The sequence below is a fragment of the Lepisosteus oculatus genome, chromosome 2, assembly GCF_040954835.1.
Source record: "Lepisosteus oculatus isolate fLepOcu1 chromosome 2, fLepOcu1.hap2, whole genome shotgun sequence".
Taxonomy (NCBI): domain Eukaryota; kingdom Metazoa; phylum Chordata; class Actinopteri; order Semionotiformes; family Lepisosteidae; genus Lepisosteus; species Lepisosteus oculatus.
The window spans coordinates 48907936-48931253 of record NC_090697.1 but is presented as its reverse complement, the minus strand read 5'-3'; the positions used below and the strand labels follow the sequence as shown (position 1 = coordinate 48931253).

The 23318-nt window shown below is 36.0% G+C and overlaps 1 protein-coding gene across 3 annotated transcripts; it reads right to left on the bottom strand.

Moving 5' to 3' along the window:
- Positions 1-490: 490 nt before the first annotated feature.
- tmem181 (transmembrane protein 181) lies at positions 491-22411 on the bottom strand. Of its 3 annotated transcripts, XM_015348479.2 has the most exons (18): positions 20573-20816; positions 20175-20213; positions 18833-18936; positions 15252-15319; positions 13806-13896; positions 13040-13161; positions 12350-12469; positions 11663-11743; positions 10914-11013; positions 10473-10603; positions 6578-6669; positions 5292-5349; positions 4383-4485; positions 4239-4290; positions 3698-3780; positions 3283-3372; positions 2939-3005; positions 491-2798 (listed from the first exon to the last, which is right to left on the bottom strand). In XM_015348479.2, the coding sequence occupies exons 1-18, from the start codon at positions 20578-20580 to the stop codon at positions 2714-2716; spliced, it is 1494 nt and encodes a 497-aa protein (XP_015203965.1). In that variant the 5' UTR covers positions 20581-20816; the 3' UTR covers positions 491-2713. The 3 variants fall into 3 exon arrangements, with proteins under 3 accessions (XP_015203965.1, XP_015203957.1, XP_015203975.1); XM_015348471.2 differs by lacking the exons at positions 20175-20213; positions 20573-20816 and adding an exon at positions 22023-22411; XM_015348489.2 differs by lacking the exon at positions 20175-20213 and having other exon boundaries at positions 20573-20811.
- Positions 22412-23318: the final 907 nt, after the last annotated feature.

The following is a 23318-nucleotide window of genomic DNA, read 5'->3' as shown; positions in this document are numbered from 1 at the left end:
TGTTCATTTTAAAAAATGATTTAAAACCTCTACCATTTACTGCATATGGGTGAACACATATAGTATGCCTCTATATGATATTTTTGTCAGAACAAACATACTTCAAGTAAAGAAATTAATTCAGTATTCCTTTTATATTTTAGTTTAAATTATGTTCTGAATTGTTTTCATTTTTAATGTACTGTGTAAGTTTGGCAGATCTGCACTCTGATTTTTGTTTCCTAAACCAGTTTGTGTATACTTTAAGACTCTTTCCATGATATTTAGGTAACAAAGGTATTCATAGTTTTGTAGCATGCATACAATGTACTTACTGAAGTGAAGACAACTGACCTATCTCATGAAGTTTTCAAAGTAGTAAAGATACAATCTAAAAATTGCTTAATTTAACCCTTTTTTCTTCTATATTGTTATACTGTGACGTCAGATCTTTGGCAGATCCTGTTATCAAAATAGAGCTATATAAAATAGACTAAATGTGGAGGAATGGTGTTTTTAAAAAGTTTTTTTTAATGGATTTGTATCTTGAACAGAAGCATGGTTTATACTGTATTTACAGTGATTTGTTCCAAAGCTATCAATGGATTACAGACAGCTGTTCAAAACAATTCTACACTTGTCAGTGCCAATGAGGGCATCTTCCTTATTTGAATGTCCCCCCCCCCAAGAACAAAACATTTCCCAAAAAGAACACCTTTACCTACTTCTTAGAGGTATAATGCAGGTACACATTGAGTTAGCCTCCAGTCTTTTGTCTAAAATATATTACAGTGTTGCTACATTCAAACCACCAATATCTAACAAACGGCATACATTTTCAAAACAAAAGATTTTCATTAGCGTTTGTAGTTTTAAACATCAAGCGTTTGGCACCATCTTATTAGGAATTTATGGTAAAATATGATTACTTTATATTGTGTGGTAAGTTGAATGCAAGGCACAAATTAACATTTTAAGGAAGCAACCAATATATAACCTCCTCCATTTTTGTTGATTACAGTTAAGATCTGCTTCAAAGCCTAACAGATTAGATCCATGACATACATGGATGATACTCTCCTTTTTTATGTAGTGTAGAGTACCTGTTACAGATGCATATTGAGTAGAGATTAACAGTTTAAATAAAGATTTTAGGATTCATCTATATTATACAGTGCACAATTCAGACGTTTTTTGGAAATTAGTTGTACATTAAAGTAGCATCCTGTAATAAGTCACCATATTAGATCAAAGTAGACTTTATAGTAAAGTGTAATTTATCTTTTAAAGCATTTATGTCTTGTGGTGTTTGGAAGTTCCTGTATTTTACCCACAAAGGTTTACTCATTTTTACTTAATTAAATATGAAAAAAAAAACACAGAAAAATTAATTGAGGTCAAAGGTTACTAATGTGTAACATTGCAATTAATGTTCTTTTTAGATTTCCATTTTACCAGATTCCAATACACCACTTAAAGAGCTAACGCTACGTTTATAAAGTGCCTTAAAATATTTTTTAAATGGATGCAAGACACTGATGATCATTTTAAAAAAGCACTTAGCTTTTATTAAACCATATTAAATTTCGAGGTAAAGCTTTCATATTAATTTCTCCTTCTTATCCAAATTTGAAGTTATAAAGCGTCTTTAGTCTTTCTGAAAACTTCAGAATGCAAACTTAATGCATTTCATTTGACAATGGAAATAGGGGCCAATAGAAGGTAAACTAAAATTCCTTTTATTTTTATTAATACTGATTCTTCTATTTTAAAGACTCATTTCTTTGCATGAATGTGTCAGTGAGTCAAACTCATCTTGATCTCTCTACCGTTTCAGCATCAACTCCTCAACTGTATTTATACAGTAGCGCTGGGTTTTCTATATTAAAAAACAAATAACAGTAACAATCAAAGAATATGATGTAAGACAACAGAGTCAAAACCTCATTTACCATGTACAAAAAAAGTCATTATCATTAAAGAAAATACATTCTCTTATGAAGCAGAACAGTTGCACACCTTATTTTAATAGGTCACCTTGTAAAACTTTTATATACCTTGTAGACTTTAAACATTTAACTCAAAAACAAAGTGCAATACTAAAGCTGGATGGAATGATGATGCAAAAAAACATTGTAAACAGTTTCATGTATTGTACAAGAGCTCTCACCAACAGAACCCCTCTTAGAGCTGTGAAGGGACTGGCAGGCTGAAGCAAGCAGAAGTGGCACATTTCAAGAGACCACTAACCATTACAACAGGTTTCACAGACTAAATAAAATATCTCTCCACCCATTTACATACACATTTAAGCCAAAGCTGATTTTGTATTTTACATCTAAAACCATTTCATTCACTGTTCCGTTGGATTCTCACACATTCTGTCCTACTTTGTCAAACTATTCCTGCAACACAAGTAAAAGGTTTTCTATACAGAAAATAACTTGGGGGGTTGTTAAGTAGTGGAAAACACACATTACACCACTGGTGCTGGTTTCTTTTTGCCGTTCAAGTCAATGTTTGGTAGCAAAATCTTTTGACCAACGGTCTTCAGTGTGTGGCTGCGTAGTAAATTACATTCAATGGCACTTGACTCCTCAATTTAAATATGTCTATATACATTAGATTCAGTGAAACGTGCGGTATTTACACACTGAGGTGTTATTAGATCGCTACCAAAGTTTAACCCTTATTTAATTAAACGTCCTCGCTTCATGTCAGAGAAGGATGTAGCTCAGTCGCTGTCGGTGTCGTCTTGGTACTTGGCGCTGGCTTTAATGGCTCGCCCATTTTGGAGAGGCATTTCTTCATAGTCACTCCTTCCCAAAACAAAATGCAAGTGAATTACTTTTTTGGTCAGCTGCATTCTAATTAAAGTAGTATACCTCATTTCTTGATGCTGAGGCTACTAACTTGAGAAATTTGTAAACGTAAAAATATAAATAACTGCTGTATTTACCCATATATGACTTCATCATCAGAGTCATTCAGCATCGAAAAAGCAGGGTTATCCTTCAGCTGGGAATCTGCACAGAAGGGCATTCATTTTAAAATTGAGCACACCTTGTGTCTAACGTTTTAAATGCCTCTATTGTCTTTGACTTGTAAACAGTGTAAAACGAAGTTATCACAACTGAGTCAAAGAAATTCTAAAATGGTACATTTGTCATTTGCTACTAGGCCAGACACTGTAAAAGATACATTTGCATAAGGGTTGTAATAAAAGTATTGCAGAACTGTATAAAAAGGAACTAACTGGAATAAAAAACACTTGTTCTGATGCCCAAGCAGGCTGTCACTTACCGTACAGTGCATTTTTCGAAGGGGAGTAGACAAACGCTAACGTGTAAAGGTAGAAGTTGAGTAAGCCATAGAAGGATAAAAATTCAGCTGGTATTCATTATGTTAAGGAATGTTTTAACGCAATTAAAATATAATAAATTATGTCTTTGGGGATTGTGTGACTTCTGTTGTCAAGAATTGTGGATTTTATTTGCAAAGCAATATGTCTGTTTCTGCTTAGATAAGTCATCCTAATGTGAAATGTACTCCAGGTATCCATGTAGCCACACGGAAGTCTGAATATGTGTCAATACAAAAAGTAGTTTCTAGATCTAGATTGGCATTGTCAACCACACATGACATCTCTCACAAGTACAGGATGAGCAAAGAAGCAGGGAAGCACAAGCTGCTACTGCCGTTTCATGCCAAAGGATATAGTTTTGATAGTGTGTTGACAGCTCAGCAACAAAGTTATCTTGGAGAACCTTTGACCCAAACCTCAGGTAGAGTATCACGATGCTGAAAAAAAAAGAGAGAGCTTCCACAACTGAACATGTTCAGAAAAATACAGACCACTTATCCAGAAAAGCATCACACTCTAGAGATAAACACAACAGTTCTTTACACATATAAATACTGTTTTTACACTGTGATGATCATTAGCAGACCATAATAACTGGAGTTTGACTTACAGTAGTTAAATTATAATTCTGCCAGATGAATGTCTTTCGTACGAATGCACAAAATACAAAAAAAATGTGCTTTACTTCTTGTAGAACATGGACAAACAATAGGAGAAGCTGCCAGTGAAGGTAAGCAAATCATGTCTTCAAAAATCATAGCAAAATCAATGACAAAGACAACTTGAATTGCTCTTGATATAACTACAGTAAGTGAACAACCCCTTAATTTTAAAGGCTTTGGATAGGTAATATTTAGGAAAGGGCAATATCTGTACTTGTGTGTACAAGACTTACCTTATTATCAAAATGACAAATGTCAGTGCTGTCAAAAACTTCAGTCGAAGATCTAGACAAACATTAAGCACATGTTTCACTCAGAAATGCACACTGGGTTCTGTTAAACAGTTTAGGAAGTACATAAATGATGAAGAGTCATACCTACGTATGGCATGTTTTTCAATTCGGAACAGGCTCTCACAATCAAAAAGACCAGATACAAAATGTATAAGGCAGCCACAACCACAAAGAAAATCTTCATTCCCTACAATGAGAAAAAAAAAACATTTTTGTAAGTGTATTGTACATTAAATTATTTGTTATCCCATACTTTACTAAAATGAAACTGTGTAAATAGATTTTTAATTTGTAGTAGTGAAACTGAATTGATTTTCATTTCTACAATTTAAGGCAATTACAGTATACTTTAAAAAACACCCTGAAAGGTGTTCCTGGTAAGATACCATATAGATGATAAATATAATGCACAGGGATGTAGATACTGGCTTTGAACTGTACTGGTCTTGTAATCTATACCCATTCTTTTCAATTGGAAATAATTTAATTATACTCGATGTTTGATTAATCATCATCATCACTAAAACATTAAGGGGGAAGATACCTGCCTATTAATTCTATTCAGCAAATGACAGATATAATAATCTCCCATTTGATCACATCACAGATCACATCAAAAAGACTGCAAAGATTCATCTCTTCCAATATGCCTGAACTGCAAGACCACAACTGACAAATATCTGAAAACGATCAAATTACAAATAAGATTAATATAAATAATAAATAAGACCAACATTATCAGAGTTGACTGTAACAAAGTTCTAGAACATGGGAGCGTTTAACTCCAATAATTCATGAGCTTCTTGAAATATGAACATTAAGCCTGTATGTATATGGCTTTACAGCTAGACAAAATATAATTATTTATAATATATAAGACCTGTCTGAGTCCAACTCTACAGTAGCACAGCACACATTTTAATACTTAAGTATTAAATAGTTGTTTTCTATTTAAATTAGACAGGCTGCTTATTAAAAGTACTTCTTACTTACCTGGAAATTGCCTGTGTCTACTTTGTATTGGTAAGTTGGATCATGCAATTCATTTACTCTGTAAAACAAGTAAGAAGGGACATTATAGCTTTTGTATATTTCAGTTTTTAGTTGGATCTGGCACTGCAGCAAATAAATGTTTTTCAATCCTAAGTTATACGCTTTATTTTTATACATTACATAGCTAGTGATGTAAAAACAAGCAAATGTCCCAAATCTTCAATGATTTTATTAGGATGCAGGTTTTGTGTGACCTTTATGTTTATACATAAGCTGCATCCTAATATTTACTCCAGGCGACCTCAATAAAAGCCACTCCTGTTGAACACATTAAAAAGGGCAATTTACCACATTCCGGAGGGAAAACACAGTACAGGTGTAGTGCATTTGGCAGAAACAAATAACAAAGGCCCCTCTCTGGCTTATTAGGTTTTCTGGGTCTCAAAGCTGTAGTAAGGGGATTTCCCAAAAGGCTCACCCATGTGGAAATCTCTCCCTCAGAGCCCTTTAGTCCTATAATCCACACATTCCCAGTTCCTGCTTCAGCTAAAACACTAGGCAACTATGTGCAGGATTCCCCAGGCGATGGCACACAGGAGGCAGAATGCCGCTATCTTGGGTGGGCTTAAGTAGGCTGGAGCTCCTCAGCTTTCTGGACTTGCGGGGGAAACAATGAGAGATGTGCTGCTACTCCAGTCAGTTATTGCTCTTCTATAAGGCATGGTGGAAAAATTGAAAATTCCAGAGGCCTGCAGGTGGAAATGTCTGAGGAGTAAACTTCCAGCTCTGTGGTTCTGTGATATTAGCGTCTGAGTGTCGAGCTGATCAGGAATCAGCATTTCCATATGGGTCAAATGTGGGAGAATTTTTAAATAAGATCAGTAAGGAGCAACCATTACAAAAAATTCTCTCCAGAGACTTTGAGATGCTCTTTAATCCGTCTAGAGTCTTAAACCCTGAGAGCATGAGAAGTACAGTCAAATACACAGCTCTCAGACAAGTCTCAGGAAGGCAGTGCCGCACACTGATACATTGCTCTAAACCATTATAGGTTAAGATGCAGAATGTTAATAAAAGCAGAAACAATGTCCATAATTTACTGCAATCCACTATGTATAAACGTACATGAAACTGCACAGAAAATTTAGACTGCTTTTAAATACTGCTTTGCGAATACTACATAGTTTAAAACACAACCATTAAGTTAGCACCAACTTGTCACACTTAGAAAACTCTTGCAGATAACGTAGCATCCAGAAACAAGAGTAAGTTTAGGTGTGACTCACGTTTGCCATATTCCCAGTGTCACTGCAGACAACCACAGGAGGCCCACGATAAACAGCTTGGGCATATAGAATGTTAAACATTTTCTCTCTCCCTACAATAAAAAAAACACACAGAGATATAAGTATTACTACAAGATTTAGTTTTTTAAAGAAAGCTGTATTAAAGAAGTGTTCATTTCAACAGGAAATTAATTTTACAGCACATGTTCTCAATAAAAAAAACACAGGTCTCAGAAAAGACCATTGCTAGGTTTCAGCTAAAATATATTTTTAATCACATAGCAACAGTGCTCAGCAGTAGAATCCCTTAATATTATCACCAGCTTAACACCTGGAAAAATGTTTAACCAGTTTAGTTAGGCAAATATTTAAACATGCTGATCCAGCCCTACAGTCCTGGAGGGCTGGTGTTCCTGCAGATTTTCTATGTCTCTTTACAGGCACAGTACCCGAAGAGCTGATAGACACAAGTGGTACACTGGTCCGGTTAAGACACTAATGTGATTTAGTTAACTGAAGGGCTGCGTTGGAATGAGAATGTGCAGAGACACCAGCCCTGCAGCACCAGAGTTACATATTTGGATATATGATCAAATTTATATGGATTACTAGATACTGCAGAAGCTACAAAGGAAATTCAAGAAGACAGACAAAAATCAAGCCTGAGCAAAGCTGGCAGATGGCATCTAATGTGCACAGACTAAAGCAGAAATCAATGGGATACACTGAGTTTGAAGAAGCTGTTTATTAAGATGTTATGCTTGGAAGCAAGTGAGAAGATAAACAGAATGTTAGGATACATACATATAAGCTATGAATTGAAATCAACGGATGTTATGTTAAAATTGTACAATGCACTGATAAGGCCTCATTGACAATATTAAGAATATAATGTACACTTTTGTTCACTGTATTGAAGAAAAAAATCTTATTACTCAGGTATCAGTCCAGAAAAGAACAACCAGATATCCAGGAACCTGGTAGACGTATTCAAACTACTCAAAGGTATTGACAAAGTACACGGACCTCTTACAAAATTAACAGATTAACACCAAACATAGGAAACAAGTGTAAACTGTAGGGAATCGGTTTAAAACTGAGATTACGAGGCATTTTTTACATAATGGGTTGTGGGGGTCTGGAACAAGCTATTCAGCCATATTGTTGAAATTGGTAAACCTGGCTCTTTCAAGAAATAACTGGATCTTCACATCAATAAGCTGCAAACTAACAAAGCAGATAAGTTAAATACAATAGTTGCTAATTTGAAAACTGTCTTATGTTCTGAAAACAACACATGAACCCACAAGTAATAGAATTCAAAACTAGCGTAAGAACGTCTGTTTCAGGGAGAATATTCCACAGTCTTGAGGCTGTAGAACAGAAATCATGGAGCCTAGTTTTGAGTACTACTGGAAGTACAAACAACATATAGGTGTAAAGGTTTTTTTGGGGTCAATAGTCAAACAAGTTATAGAAACATTAACATTAAAAATTTTATTTTAAATTTGAAACTAATTAATTTACAGTGAGTGCTTGCAATAAAGTGTAAACAGAAGATACATGTTCTTGCATTTCAGTTTCATATCTGAATTCTTAAAAAGGAAGACAAAACATCTTGAAATACCAGCAAGCACTTACAATAATCAAGTCTGGGGAAGATACATATACAGTATGCATTAGATTCTCAACATCAGATTGAGAGAGATAAAACGGAAAGAGAAACAAAGTTTTAAAGTAGAAAAAAACACCCTTTCACAATACTGCAAAGATGAGCTTCAAATAATAGACTGGGATCAAATAAGACATCAAGACTCCTGACCTAAACATCAGACAGATTCCAGGACTTTCAAGAGTCTAGCTAAAGGTAATACAGTTGTGGTGCTGATAAGAAAAACCAAACAGCATAACTTTATTCTTATCCAAGATAAAATGAAAGAATAGAAGTCTTTGATGACTTAGAGTGAAATAGAGTGCTTGATTTTTCACAGTTGAAGTGGAAACAAACTTGTGCTATCAGCATGAAAGTGAATACTGCATAAATGCAGTACTGATGAAGAATCTGATCCAAAAGTAACATATTGACATGAAAAAGAAATGGACCAAGAACAAAGCCCTTTCAGATACTAGAAGAGACCAATTTGTCAACAAGGAACACCAACCAAGCACAGTAGTACCACCAGTCCCAACAACACTCTCCAATCTGTTCAGCAACATGTTATGATCAACAGTATTAAAGGCAGCACTGACATCCATCAAATATGAATAAAAAAAATCAGTGTTCAGAAAAATATTACTGACCTTAACAGGAGCTGTTTAAATGCAGTGTATTGATTTGGACCAGGATACTTTTTACTGACAGATAAATGATCTTGTAACTGAAAAGTAATATTCCGTTCAAAACCTAGGCCAAAAATGGTTAGGATTTTGTCCAATAATTATGGAGGGAGCTAAATTCTGCTTTTTTAACAACTAATTGCAGGTTTAGGGGCAGAGGATCTTAGTGATCCATTGGCAAAGTGTGTGAAAAATGGACAGAGAACTGCTAAATTTAAATAGGTTAGTGAGGTGATCATGCAGTGGGTTTCTTCTCAGCGACCATAACCTGCATATACAATGGGGAGTATGCATGGAAACTTGAAAATATACAGTACAATATCACAAGTATTCACACCCCATGGACAATATGGAATCATAATGTTTTTAATCGGGATTTTTTGCCATTGATTGGTGCGCTATAATGTCAAAGTGAAAACAAATATCTACAGATCCTCCTAAATTAATAATAAATATAAAACAGAAAATAACCCACATAAGTATTCACCACCTTTGCTATGACGCACCTAAATAGACTCTGGTGCAACCAATCGTCATTATAAGTCACATAATAAGTTGAATTATGCCGTTTTTAGTATGCTGTTTTGTTTAATGAAAAAGTTTCACATAGCATATCTCTGACACAGACACTGAAAGCATTTATGAAAATTATTTTAGCAAAATCCTCTTTAAAAGTTTATAAATAAAAATACAGCTTCGCAGTTACTATTTAGAAAAACAATTACACATGACTCTTATCTCCTAGATGGAAAATGAAAGACCGCATCAAAAGAGCTATGAATATGGATCTGTGCTCTCTGTTGTTATTTGGAAAAAATTACATTACAAGTAATTGGTGGTAGTGGAGGGGAGTCCCTATTACCTGTAAAGCGCTTTGAGTGGAGTGTCCAGAAAAGCGCTATGTAAGTGTGGGCAATTATTATTATTATTATTATTAAGTATGTTAATTCTTTAGTGCTCTTTTTTCAAAATGGACATGAAATGGGAATTCCCAACATAAATGATGATACTCTGGCTCAATCAACACCACACTTATACAGAAGGCCTTATGCAGCTAGAAAGGTTACATATTTAATGATTCTGTATGACTGGATTGGAATGGCATCAAACCACTGAAGTTCTTACTAAACTACAGTGTTTGAAAGAATAATATTTTTACATATATATACCAAAAAGGCATGAAAAGGCAACAAATGCTTATAGAACCAACAGTAATTGTTGCTTTTGAACTCCACTCAGTATATATACTGTACAATAATAGACAATACTATGAAACTACTTTACTATGCCACATCCAAAGTACTTGATTCGACTGAATCAATACTCTGGGCTAAGAGAGCTGACTTGAAACTTACAGTCACACATGAAGGAGTCAAGAAGCACCTTTAGCATAATCAAGCTATAAATGCTAATGTATTGTAACTAAAAATCAATGGGAATGCACCCATTGACAGCTATGTCCAAAGTAAAACGATATTCTGATATCCAAAAAAAAAACATCAGGCATTTCAAACATCACTTAATAGAGTGAAGACATGGAATTTTTTCCGAGCTTTACCTGAACCCGGATCCCATGGTAGACACACAGCCAGAAGAGCAGCAAGGCGCAGAGGAACAGGGACTGGAAAAGGTCATCCAGCATTCCTGGGAACCAGCTGTTAACCAGGAACGAGAGGGGGAAGAACGGATCTACAACAAAATGATCAGTCAAACACTGTTAAAAGGTTTAACATTTTCATTCAAGGGCTTGAGAATGTACACATTCTTTGCAGAACCAATTTTATTGTAGTCGACTTTATTAGTGGTTAAAAATATTCTGGAAGAACTTCACAACTCTGTGGAAATGCAATACGGTCACTTTAAACAAATACTGTTTACAAAACCCCAAAGATATACTGTGTTATAGTTAACTGAATAAAGAACGACTTCTGACCTTTTAAACAAAACACCCCCAAAATAAAACAATAATGAGCTGTGGCACAAGACGACCGTGGCTCACCGTTATAGAGCAGCAGCAGAGGCAGCAGGATGGACATCCACTTCTGCTCTATCCCCCAGTCTCTCATGGAGAACTTCCGCAAGGAGTGCGCAAACAAGCACTGAAACAGACAAGGATCCCACTAACCATGCAGCAGCACATCACTTTCAATAGCTGCCTAAGCAATTCAGTGTCACCCTGACCTGGAGTCTATTCAAGGAAATACTGGGCACAAGACAGGATACACCCTGGATGGGATGCGAGCCCATCACACAAACACGCACACACTCACGAGGGCCAAGTTTCCAGGAGCCAATCAGCATACCAGTACGTCTTTGCTGAACTGTGAAAGGAAATCAGAGCACCCAGAGGAAACCCACAAACATACAAACTCCACATAGGTAGCACCCCAGGTCCAGAATTGAACCAGGGACCAGCTATGCAAGGCACCAATGCTAATCACTGTTCCACTGTTGCGCCATTACAAATACATTTTTTAAACAACACATTTTAAACCTTATGTTGTCTCCTTTGTGACCACACATTACATACACAAAGCAATTAACACACTTAATAAATATTCAAGATCAAAGCTTGATTGAAAGACATGAATATACCCTGAAAGCTCTAGCTTTTAATCTTGTATAAATGTACTGAAGATGTACTCCACAAAAGCTGACCACAAACAATTTAACCTTGTTAAAGCCTTACAATAGATGAAAAATAGCACAATTCAAGCTAAGAAAGCAAAGTTTGAGTAGTGCACTTACTGTGACCATGAATGTCAAAACCACAAACACAAACCGAAACCAGATCTCAACCTGTGAAAATGATGAGTTGTACATCTTCCACTGTAAAAAAAAGCAGCTCAGATAAAGGTACGCACCAAATGTGTCAAACAATGAAACAGGTCCTGAGCAGTTACTGTGCTCAGGATAGATTAAATAGATAATCACTTAATTGAATGGGCCTGCATACCACGATAAAACAACAGCTGGCATACTTAAGTACATTTAACTAAAACATTTCTAGACGGCTCAAAACAATTCAGTATATAAACTTGAAACCAAATCCAATATAAAATTTATCCGTATAGAAAATGTCATGTTCCTGCACTGCAGAACATAATAAAGGGATAATAGATGATAAATACAATGTCACAATTAACAATAACAATTAACAATAATTGATCTAAATTGATTTATTATTTTTTCTTATAATAAACAGTTCCAATCATAGATGCAACCTCAACAAAGTTATTTATTCATTTACCCTTACAGTTGTCCACACTTCCAGTTCTAAGTATTAATATTTGTATCTTAAACTATTTAATTCACTAGAAGCCTTTACTACTTGCTAGAAGGAAACTAGGTTTTCTTGCAATAGAACACCTTAATGTTATTTAAAAAGAAGCATGCAACAGAAGTGCCTATTACTTGAACAATTTTAGTTCTTACCGTGAAGTTCACCTCCTTAATTTTGTATTTTAGGTCAGAGAGATTATGGAAACTGATGTTTATCTGGTACTGTGTGTAATTCAGATATCCAAGGTGTAGTACAATTATCTCATCGCATTTCTGTTGGGATTGAAGAAGACAACAACCGTTTGAAAAATACAGATCATAACATAAGACATCTCCTCAGTGAGAACTGATTCCTCTGAAATAAAAATACAATTTGATCTGTTTGTTTAAAAGCTTCAGTTCTCCATGACATTCTTTCAAGGTTCCATTCCTGGTCCTTGCAGGTTGATGTGTCTGCAGATTTGCATTCCAATGAGACTATTAACTACCTTTCTCAACACATCACTGCTTTAATTAGCCCAACTTAACTACATCCAGGTGTTGGTATAAAGTCTTCTCACACCAGTTGTCCAGTACCAGAACAGCAGACCCCTGGTCCCCCGGAGGTTTATTTATAAATATTATATATAATTAAAGACCATCTTAGGAAAAGTACCCCACTTACTTCCTGAATTTATTCAAATAAGAAAAGCGATAGGGCTTCCCCAACACTTCCCTACACCTTGAACACATCATCTCATACATATGCATGTATATAAAACAAAAACAATTATTTCCAATGCAACACTCTGACATTATTAACTGAAATAACAACCGTTCAAATCAGATAAATGTAATACTTACAGACCCACAACTGAGTAACCTGGAGCGGTGATGGACATTATTGGTAACGTTCCTCACGCTAGCATCATGCATGACGCCCTTGATTTCCACGTTCATATCAAACTTCTTAATAATGGTCTCATCTGTGAGAGAGCAAGCAAACGGCATTAACTTTCGAGGTCAAAGACACATCTGTGCAATGAAATCTTTTCAGCATTATTCAAGATCTTCGAGACTCTACCATTAAAAAAAACTTCATGTGGTAAAGTACATATGCTCAAAAAAAACAATCAGGATCAGATTTCTATGGGCTGAGATAAACATACCCAGAACAGTTAAAAACAATCTTTAGTATTTAGTTTAATAAAGTGTATTTCTGGCAATATAACAGCATATAATTATTGGCTAATTTAATTGCACAGCTTAAAAAAAAGGCAAATAAATTATAGGAGCTAAATAAAATCAATAGAACTTTAGCATAATGTTTGAAATATTCATAGACATAGTCATTATTTTAAATGTCTAATGATTCCATTATTAGAGGAGGTAATTCTAGTAACAAGTCTATTCCAGGGTAAATGACAACACATACAGGTGAAAACAAAAGGTGATGAAGTTTCAAGAGGCTGTAACAGGCATTTCTTTTAGCTTAATTTAAAAGAAACAAGCAGGCACTTGAAGTTTGGGACTGCTGCATGAAATGTCAGTAACCACTGCTTTATCGTGCTGTGCCTTCCGAGAGGTTGCAGTAAGCCTGTGTCCGCTAAGAGTGGCAAAGGCCTCTCACCATTAGTTTTGTCCAGCTGGAAGAGACATGTGAGCCACAGCTGCTGGTTATATGTGGACAAGGGGGGAGAACTCAAATGGAAAGGACTCGTCTGAAAGACAAAATTATTCACACTGTTTAAAACACCTGCGTACACATGAACACCTGGTGTAATTTTGCTGTCTTACAGATACACGATTTTGTTCAATTTGAAAAGGTCAAAGCATTAAAAAGCACTCTAAACATGAAGCTTTAAGAAATAAAAAAAGGTTCTACTGACAACTAAGAAACACTACACTTTTTTAGTTGTGAAAAATTATCCTATAACCTTCAAGTAAGTTGTGTGCAATCTTTCATATATACCTATTAAAACATTTTAAGAATTCTGCTTCATGTCAATAGTCATATTCATATAGAAGATGACAGATGGTACAGATGGTAGTTTATTACGTGTAGACAAACAGAAATGTCTGTATAGACCACAGGAAAAACCTATCAGGCATTATAGTGGAAGTGGTTATTGAAGTGCCTTATGAATCTAGAGAAAACAATTAACACCTGGCTAGTGTCAACATTTACAGTTATCAGGAGCTAAAGGAAATTAGGTGTCTGTTCTGATCAAAGGAATCGTGAGGTCTACCTTGGCTACTTAGATTCTGGGTAAATGATTAAGAGTCATCAACAGCTGGGGAACAGAGGATAAAAATTGGTTTATTTGGAGAAAGGACAGAAAAAGGAGAGGACACAGAGAGAGAAGACCAGACATAACAGAAGATAAGGGGCAGAGAGAGGGAAGGACAAGAGAGAAGAAAAGAGACAGTAGAAGCAGGAGATCCTTGTTTTGATAAGCCTTTAAGAACAGATTCAAGTATTTGAACCTTGTTAAGTGAGCCATTTTGTCGTTTTTAGGAAACTGATCGCCATTATAAAGAATACATAGGTTAAAAACTGCTTCTCCTGGTTTGTGAAGGAAATTAGGTTTCCCATTTACTCTGTAGCATCACCATTTATATATAGAGAGATTTAATTCTGTTTGGTGCAGAAGGCAGGTTCATCTCTATTTTTGGGCCTGTTAGGCACTATACAGGATTTGAATACTTGGCTACAGTCTGAGCCTTTTCTGGTTGGCTGGGACGTAGGCCTTTGAGACACCTTGTTTGTAAAAAGAGTAACTTGTATGTCATATGTTTATATTGTGTGTTGTTTAGTTTGTATTTTGTCATTATTAATAATAAACAAATTTGTTTAACCCAGTGTGTCTGAATTATTATTATTTTAACTAAACTGTGCCAGGGAACAAATACCTCAGGTACCTCTAATTATACCAACCACTCAAGTATATTCTTGACAAAATCTTTATCATTTTGGGGGTTATGAATATTTAATGTACTTATTGATTATTTGGCTCTGCCTTACTTTGATATTCACTATTTTCGTGACTACTATTTATAACATGTATAACTTTACCTGTAAAGAGCTGTTAGCTAACAACATCTTGGTACCACTATATGTTGATTCCTCAATGATCTTAGGTCCTGAAAAAAAAAGTCATTGAAGCAAAATTAAAAATTGTTTACATGATCAACACTACAGGAAATTTATTTTTTTGCCAGATTCTACCTCGGACTGGAATGAAAATCTGTTCTAGTACTGAAGACTAACCTTCTTTCTTGCAGCACTGTACAACAGTAAAGTCATATGAAACTAATGAATAATTTCATTATCCCACATAGACAACAACCAGCTCACCATCACCAGAGCTCCTGTAATAATAATATTGCTTTTATAATCACTTTCTGAAGCACCTCCAAGCTCTTTGCACAATGAAGGACATTCAATTTAGCCACAGTTAGTCACTGCAGCATCTGTCAGGACGATGCACAGCAGTTGTTATGCAGATCAGGTAGCAAAGTGAGAAACTGAATTAAGGGAGATGTTGTGCAAACCCAAAGAGGAAATTGGCCAGGACAATGGGTATAGTATAACCAAGTAGTCAGGACCTTGGATTAACGACTCCGAAGTACATGATCTAAAGGACAGCACATTGTCTCAGATCACCAAGGCAGTGGTGTGGTCCACCAATACCATTTAGTATCAATCTGGTTTTCCCTGTGTGGTCCACCAATACCATTTAGCATTAATTTTGGTTTTCCCTGCGGGGTCTCCCATCTCCTCATCACTCTTGCTGATCTTTTCAGATCAGAACCAACTGTCTGATGCTTAGCATGGCTGAAACACACACTGCTCCATCAATGATGATGCATGTGTATGTACACTGTATACGCATTGGCCTGACGGTGGATTTCAACTTGTTCCCAGTGTCAGGAAGAAATAAAGCATGCATTACAGTACTTGATACGAAGAAATGTCTATCTATATGTACTGTTATTCTAAAACAGTTCAATGGATTAACATTATAGAAGTTTATTTGGTCATAAAACTACATGTATATTAAGATCATTTTACAAAAAGGTTTGTTCCACTCCTGCACTACTCATTAATAGCACAAATCTCAGACTGTGAATAATATGTTCCTCCCAAGTATTGAGTCAGCAGTATAATTTAGATAAGGTGCTTGCTTTATCACATGGGTTTGATCCAACATCACAGTTTACCCCTGCCTTAGACTAACAAAGGTCAACAAGCACTGCCACACACAGCCTGCCTACCGCATACCTGAAAAAGCCCTTCACTTTGCTTTGCTTTAAATGACTCTTTCCATAACAGTGAGTCAGGAAAATGGTGCATCTTCATAGAAAGGGTACATAAATTATGAACACAATGTGATCTGGCAGCACTGCATAGTCAGTTGTGTTCCAAAGTGACCTTATTCTACCATAAATCTGCCACCTTTTCAAGCTTGTCTCCTGTGGGACAATTGGAAAAGCATTTTGCATGATCTAATTAGTGAGTCATTACACGCACGCAATGCAATCAGGACGTCCTCTAGTGAAGTTCTCCAAGACACACAATGGGGAGTGAAATCAGCTCTGCAGAAACTGAAACACATAACATCTAGGCTGCAAAAATACGGAGAGCAGTCCATTAATGATTCGTTCAATTTTGGAATCATTTCAGGAATATTTCTGTGGTGTGACTATTGTTTACAAGGGCGAACACACCAAATTCTGCTTTGGGCGCCCTGTGGTGAATTGTTTTAATTATCTCCAAAAGTAAAAACATTTTCTTAGCAACCAGACTTCGACTACCCTTGAGGTGTAACAGGATGAAATGTTATACAATTTCAGAGATACAAAGTGGAGTTTTGTTTCCATGACAAATTACACAGAGCTTTGTTTCTGCATATTTAAATGTACTTTTTTGAATACTTGTAAGACCTGTAGTTATGAGGCTAGATAGGTAGATGAGTAATTCAGGTGGCTGGCTGTGTCAGCATGCGTAGGCTGCAAAGGAACAAGTAATAGGTTTATTCCATGCTGAATCGAGAAGAAAGAAAACATAACGTTTAAGCCGTGGAGCTATGAGGCCAACATGAGCCACTGCACAGCAATTAATATACAGTAAAACGGACAAAGAATACATCTTAATTATTTGGTTAAACTTAAGAAAGATGGTCCTTTAAACTGTAAAACAAAAATCAGATCTGATGGGCAAAAAAGGTGTCCCACTTAGCTGTAAACATGTAACTGTAATCAAAACATCTCATGCAAGACACCTAATCGCCCAATCAGTGACATATGAAACTGACTGTAGTTATCGGCATTGAGAAATCCAAACAAGAGGAAAACTCGGACAACGTGGTTTTATTAAATCAACAACAGGTATAGTCTGACATCTGTCACCACATTTCAATTAGCTTCTCTTAGCAAATATCAAGTTACTTAATGTTGCCAGATCCTCTCATTTCCACATTCCCAGCAGAATTACACCTTGCTTACAATTTGTCAGAAAGAAATACGGTCTCCTTAACCTCAAGTCTTTGGATTTTCCTTTTGCGATTATTTTCAAACAAAAAGTGCAGACTCTCCCAAACAAGGCAAATGAATACCAGTTCTCATACAACACCTTTGCCAATGATTTGCGGTACATGGGTCACTCTCTAGCACTTGGAACGAATAGTTTTGACCACTGTAGCATATGATGTTTTCAATTAAGTAGCTTGCTGTCATATGAAATCAAAATAAAGCCATCTACTGGTAGTATTTTGTCTGAAGGACTAAATAGTCAGGTAGCCATTTCTGACTCTTTGAACCAATTAATGTACTGAAATAATCAAAACTCACTTGTGTTCAAAGTCACTACAAATAGATGATTTAAGGATAATTTATAAATCCTGCTGGGCTATGGACTGATATATAAAATTACAATCACTGTCACACTGAAAAGCAGGTGCAAGGGAAACAAAAATGTAAAAATCCTTTTAGTAATGAACTGCATTACTGTGTATTTTTATTGCCAAAAAGATAACTCTACATGCTTAGCACACGGGATGCAGATGTGACATGCTGCTTTGGTAAAGAGAAATACGTCTCAAACAGATTTAAGAGTAGCATGCATCATTTCTAAGTCAATAATAATAATAATAATAATAATAATAATAATAATAATAATAATAATAATAATAATCATAGTTGCTTACACTTATATAGTGCTTTTCTGGACACTCCACTCAAAGCGCTTTACAGGTAATGGGGACTCCCCTCCACCACCACCAATGTGCAGCATCCACCTGGATGATGCAACGCTAGTCATAGTGCGCCAGAACGCTTACCGCTCAATGAAACAAGTAAAGGTTAAAAGCTTGTGCTCACAGTCGAAGAAGGCTCCAAATGTGGCATTGTTTTTTCTTCCTTCTTCTCAGGGTGGAGTCAACTTTTACTTATTCCTTCACAGCCAGCACACACTGACACAGCTCCACCCTCAAATGTCTAAGTCAGTGGCTACCAGGTGTTTGTTTTGCTCGAGTTCTGATAAAGGATTTTTCCCTTCAAGGCCCAGCAGAGCAGGGAGGTTAAAGCACACCAGTCAAGCCCACTGAGTAACATTGGCAAAGAACAAGCGGACAGCAGCGCTCACTCATGGCCTACCTGCAATGCCGATGAAGACCGTGAGGCCGAAGCACAGGAAGAAAACGACGAACACCAGAACAAAGTGACGCTTGGAGAGCGTGTACAGCCGCATGGGAGCCAACCTGAAAAATAAAGAAGCAGGGGAACATGGACAGTTTGTTTGGGCTAAGACATACCACCAGACCGCCGCAGCTTAAGTTCAGAAAACAAAGACCTTTGGTGGTCTGAATTCACAGTGCAAACTAAACCAAGCAACAAAAGCAGCAAATATTGCTTGTCTTGTTTGAGGGAACACAAGCTTTCTGTATTCATTGCTATGTGGTGTAGCACAGTTATTTATCTTTTAATGATCCATTTTATAAATTATTTATTTAAATTAAAAATGACATTTTCAAGCTCAGGCTACTAGTACTTAGACATCTTTGGTTTATGTTTCGCAGTCGCAGACTCAAACGTTTGCTGTCACACTAGGGCTAGGTCCTGCCTACCCAGAATACACAACTTTCACTAAAATGAGAGAAAATGTAAGATATCCAAATTAATCATTCTTTAACAACACATTACCTTAGGAAACGTCTAAGCTTACAGACCCTCTGAAAATCGACAATCAAAATCTATCATTCTATCCATCTATCATCTATCATTTTTATGAAAACTGAAAAACAAAGCCAACAAACGAGGCCAGCTGGTCATTTCCGTGCTGTAAAATTAATTTTTCATTTCCTTACAATTTCTTTAGGTGTTTTTCTGCTGTTTTTTCCCCAGCTGCCTTTAAAGCAGCATGGTCTGTCCAAACTCTAATGAGCCACGATACTGTAAAGGCACAGTACCTTAATTAATGTATATTAAGTAGATTAATGGGCAGCACATGCTTAAAAACGATTACCACAAATGAAACTACAAATCTGTTTTTGCTTTTGGAAGTAGAAAACTGCTATGTGATGCTTTAGACAAATACCTGCATTAAAAAGCACCAAAACATTAGAAAGTCATACAATTACAGTCACTTCTGTGGGAAAGGCGAATCCTATAACCATAATACACAAGTGATCACCGAATAGTGGTCCGACTGCAGCGAGTCCACAAACTGAAATATTTTAGACATATGCGTTTGACAGATCACGTAGACAAAACACAGATTTTTCAAAGATTTAATTCTTTCGATTTAAATTATGTGGCTTGAGTACTCCAGATGTCATCACGTTAAGTAACTTCAAAAGTTGTTTATCATTTTCCAGAGGGCTAATAAAGAAAACTACTTCGACTCGTCCAAAAAACAAAACAAAAAACAAAACAAAACAAAACAAAACAAAAACGACGGACGGGTACTATAGTGAAAAAATAACCACGGGTTACTCACATTCTATTAAGTACATTTCCTTGCCGTTCCAGAGGACTCCTAATCGAAGATACCGATTAATCGATGACTGCCCGTGTTATTAGAAAACATTAAGTTCATACAGTTACACAAGCTGGCCTGCACACACAGAACTAAGAAGAGTGTTGTTTCTTAAACACAAATTCAGGTGCGTGTGGCACTCGGTCAAATAACACAACCCTTCTTTGTGTGAACTACTGCATAGCTGATATACCTGCCTGACGCACATCTTCTATTGCTTATAGTTCTGTTACAGTGTGTCAACGCACTCAAACGAAAACAAAGCAGAGCCAGACGGTACAAGCAAAAGCGCAGCAAAGCTCAAAACACACTTTCGCAGTTCTGATTCTCAAAATTCTCAAAGAAAAAGATCAACTTACAGGTCCATGTTTTCTTAGTGAAGCCAGGCTTGAAACCTGATTACTTACAACTCGCCCACAACACCGCCAGCTCACATCCGCATATCTCAGGCGGTGCATCAGAGCCCGACACTACGTCATTGCGCGGAGCGTGCACTCCCGTCACGTGAAGAGGGACGGGAAGAGAAGGAGGAGTAATGCAGGACCCATAGCATAGGGAACTTAAGGGGAACAGCGCTGCACTGCTAGTTACAGAGGTATTAGCAATGTAATGCAATGTAAAGTAGTTTTCTTTTGTCCCCTGGCAGTGAATAGCATTAAAACAAAAATCCGAAAAACTGCCTAATCTTAATACATAAATAAGGCCTGTACTGAGAATTTACATGTCTCAAACTTGCACGGATATTAAATAATTATTTATAGCATTTTACGAGCACTTAATTCTCTTTCACATCATTGCAGTTGTATTTTTAATTTTAGCTTAGCCACGGGATTTTTTTCGAGCACAACGCTCCCTCTAAATCGGGAATATTGTATTTCTAACAAAAATCCAAGGAACTGGAATGAAAAAAAAATATGGTTGGTGGCTGCATGAATAGATGTATAATGTTTCTTTTTTAACGTCTGTATTACTCTGTTCCTTCGATTTTGCATTGTTCTTTTTCACTTGGAAGAACTGTTGTTAAATGTTATAAATATGCAACCAACACATTATTATTATTTATTATGCCAACGCGTCAGCAGTCTTTTTTTAACCTTGTTTAAATGAAATTATAGTTCATTGGTTCCGTTGAGGAACAAATGAATTTGCCAAAACGAATGGATTGCCAAAAATATTTTGTTTTGCTATATATATATATTTCTGTATATAGGATACTGAAATCCACTGTAATTGTGTATGACTACAAAACATACAGCAGGCCCAGTGTGTAGCAAAATGGCTGCTTTGATGCTAGTGAAGATTAATCTATAATTATCTTTCCCCCTCTAGTCACCTAAAGGAGGTCTGTAATAATGGACGAATGTACTTAAATGTATTACCACATACTGTACATTCTATTTATATTTACCTGCACTGGACTTAAAATCACCATTTTCATAGACTCTAACCTGTATTGCTTATGATTACATACAGCATTTTAAATTATTGTAACGAATTGTGTCTTACTCAAGTCCACTTGTTTCATTCATTTTTCGAATTCTATTAATTTCTTGACCTTAAACAGACCTTATATATCTCTATAACCGAGTGGAGAAATCACAGCAAGGCGATAAAGGTTGACAGATAATCGCTATTAATGCACTGATTAATGTATATAGACTGCATAATGTCATTTCAATTAATACTTACATTAGATTTAATGAATTTGTTCGTATACTGATGAAAAAACTAACGCAATGTTGATTTGCAAAAACACTGAGAAAAACGTCAAAGTGCCCCACATTTAAGGGAGTAATAGCATCAGCTTACCTATAATATCGATCATCTCTGTATGGCGTGAGGTCTTCTTTTAATTCTTTATATGTCTCTTGTATCTTTTTGCAGAAATATTTTAGCTCGCTGTATAGAGGGTTTTCAAAGCTTGGGTAGTCGGAGTCCATCCTGTTCATATCCTGGTATTTGCTGAAAATGGCGATTTAAAACGTCCCTGTGTATTATAACACAAACCTTAAAACACTCGGTGTCAAATTTGTGTGATCTGTAATAAAATAAATGCTGCAGTACGCCTCCTCCCGTTTGTTTTCTTCTTAGAGCAAAGACCCGAATAAAACTGGGGGAGGCGTGGAAATTCTCCCCTCCACTTCCGCAGATGACACATGCTACCTCTTTCAGGACCACGGATAGTGGCAAGGCGAGTCAGTAACGTGCACAGCTCTGTTTGTAGGGCTTGCAGAGAGGAACGTTAATTTACAGATACATATTATGAGCATACAGAACGTCCAAAAAAATTCAAATTTTCAATAAACCGAAAAAAAACCATAATGAAGGAACATAACCTGAGCCTGTTCCAGAAACATACTGTATGATCATTTTTTTTAAAAAGGGAATATGTCCAACTCCGAGGTTGTATAAAATCATATTTGTAATGGAGCATTATTAATCTAAAACACATCCGAAGAAAACCCCACCCATCACCTTGTTATAGTAAATCCAGAGCTTTATGATAACGTACCTTCGAAAATGTATTCAATGAAATAGACCTTTATACAAGATGTAGAATTCATCCGTTTTTAACAAATTAAATTAATAATCTGATTAATATGGGGTCCCAGCTTTATAAGGAGGGAGGATAATAATAGTAATATAGTTTAATCTCTTTGTATAAAGGTGATTATCAGTGCAATATATACATTTTATTTTCATATATACATAATTCTTTGACAATTCATGTTTTTCTGCAAAATAAACGAGTAATCAGGCCGGATATGCTTTTACGGTATGCATTTTATTATGTGAAACACAATGTATTCTCCATTAACTTTTATGTTCAACCTTGTGTAGTAAATTTGTTTAGTACCTTAGGTAAAATGGCCTAGATTATTGATTAGCAAATAATCTATGATAACTAGTGTTATTTTCCTGTGTTGATGTACTGTTTAATTGTTTATTATTATAAAAATGCATCATATATCTCTCATTACTACATAAATAGTAATGTCTTCAATGTGTTACCATTATAGCACAGTCTTTTTAAAAACCAGTGTTTGAAGTCTGAACACAGTGAACATTGTTTCTTAAATCCTTAATAAAAATAGTCTTCTGTAA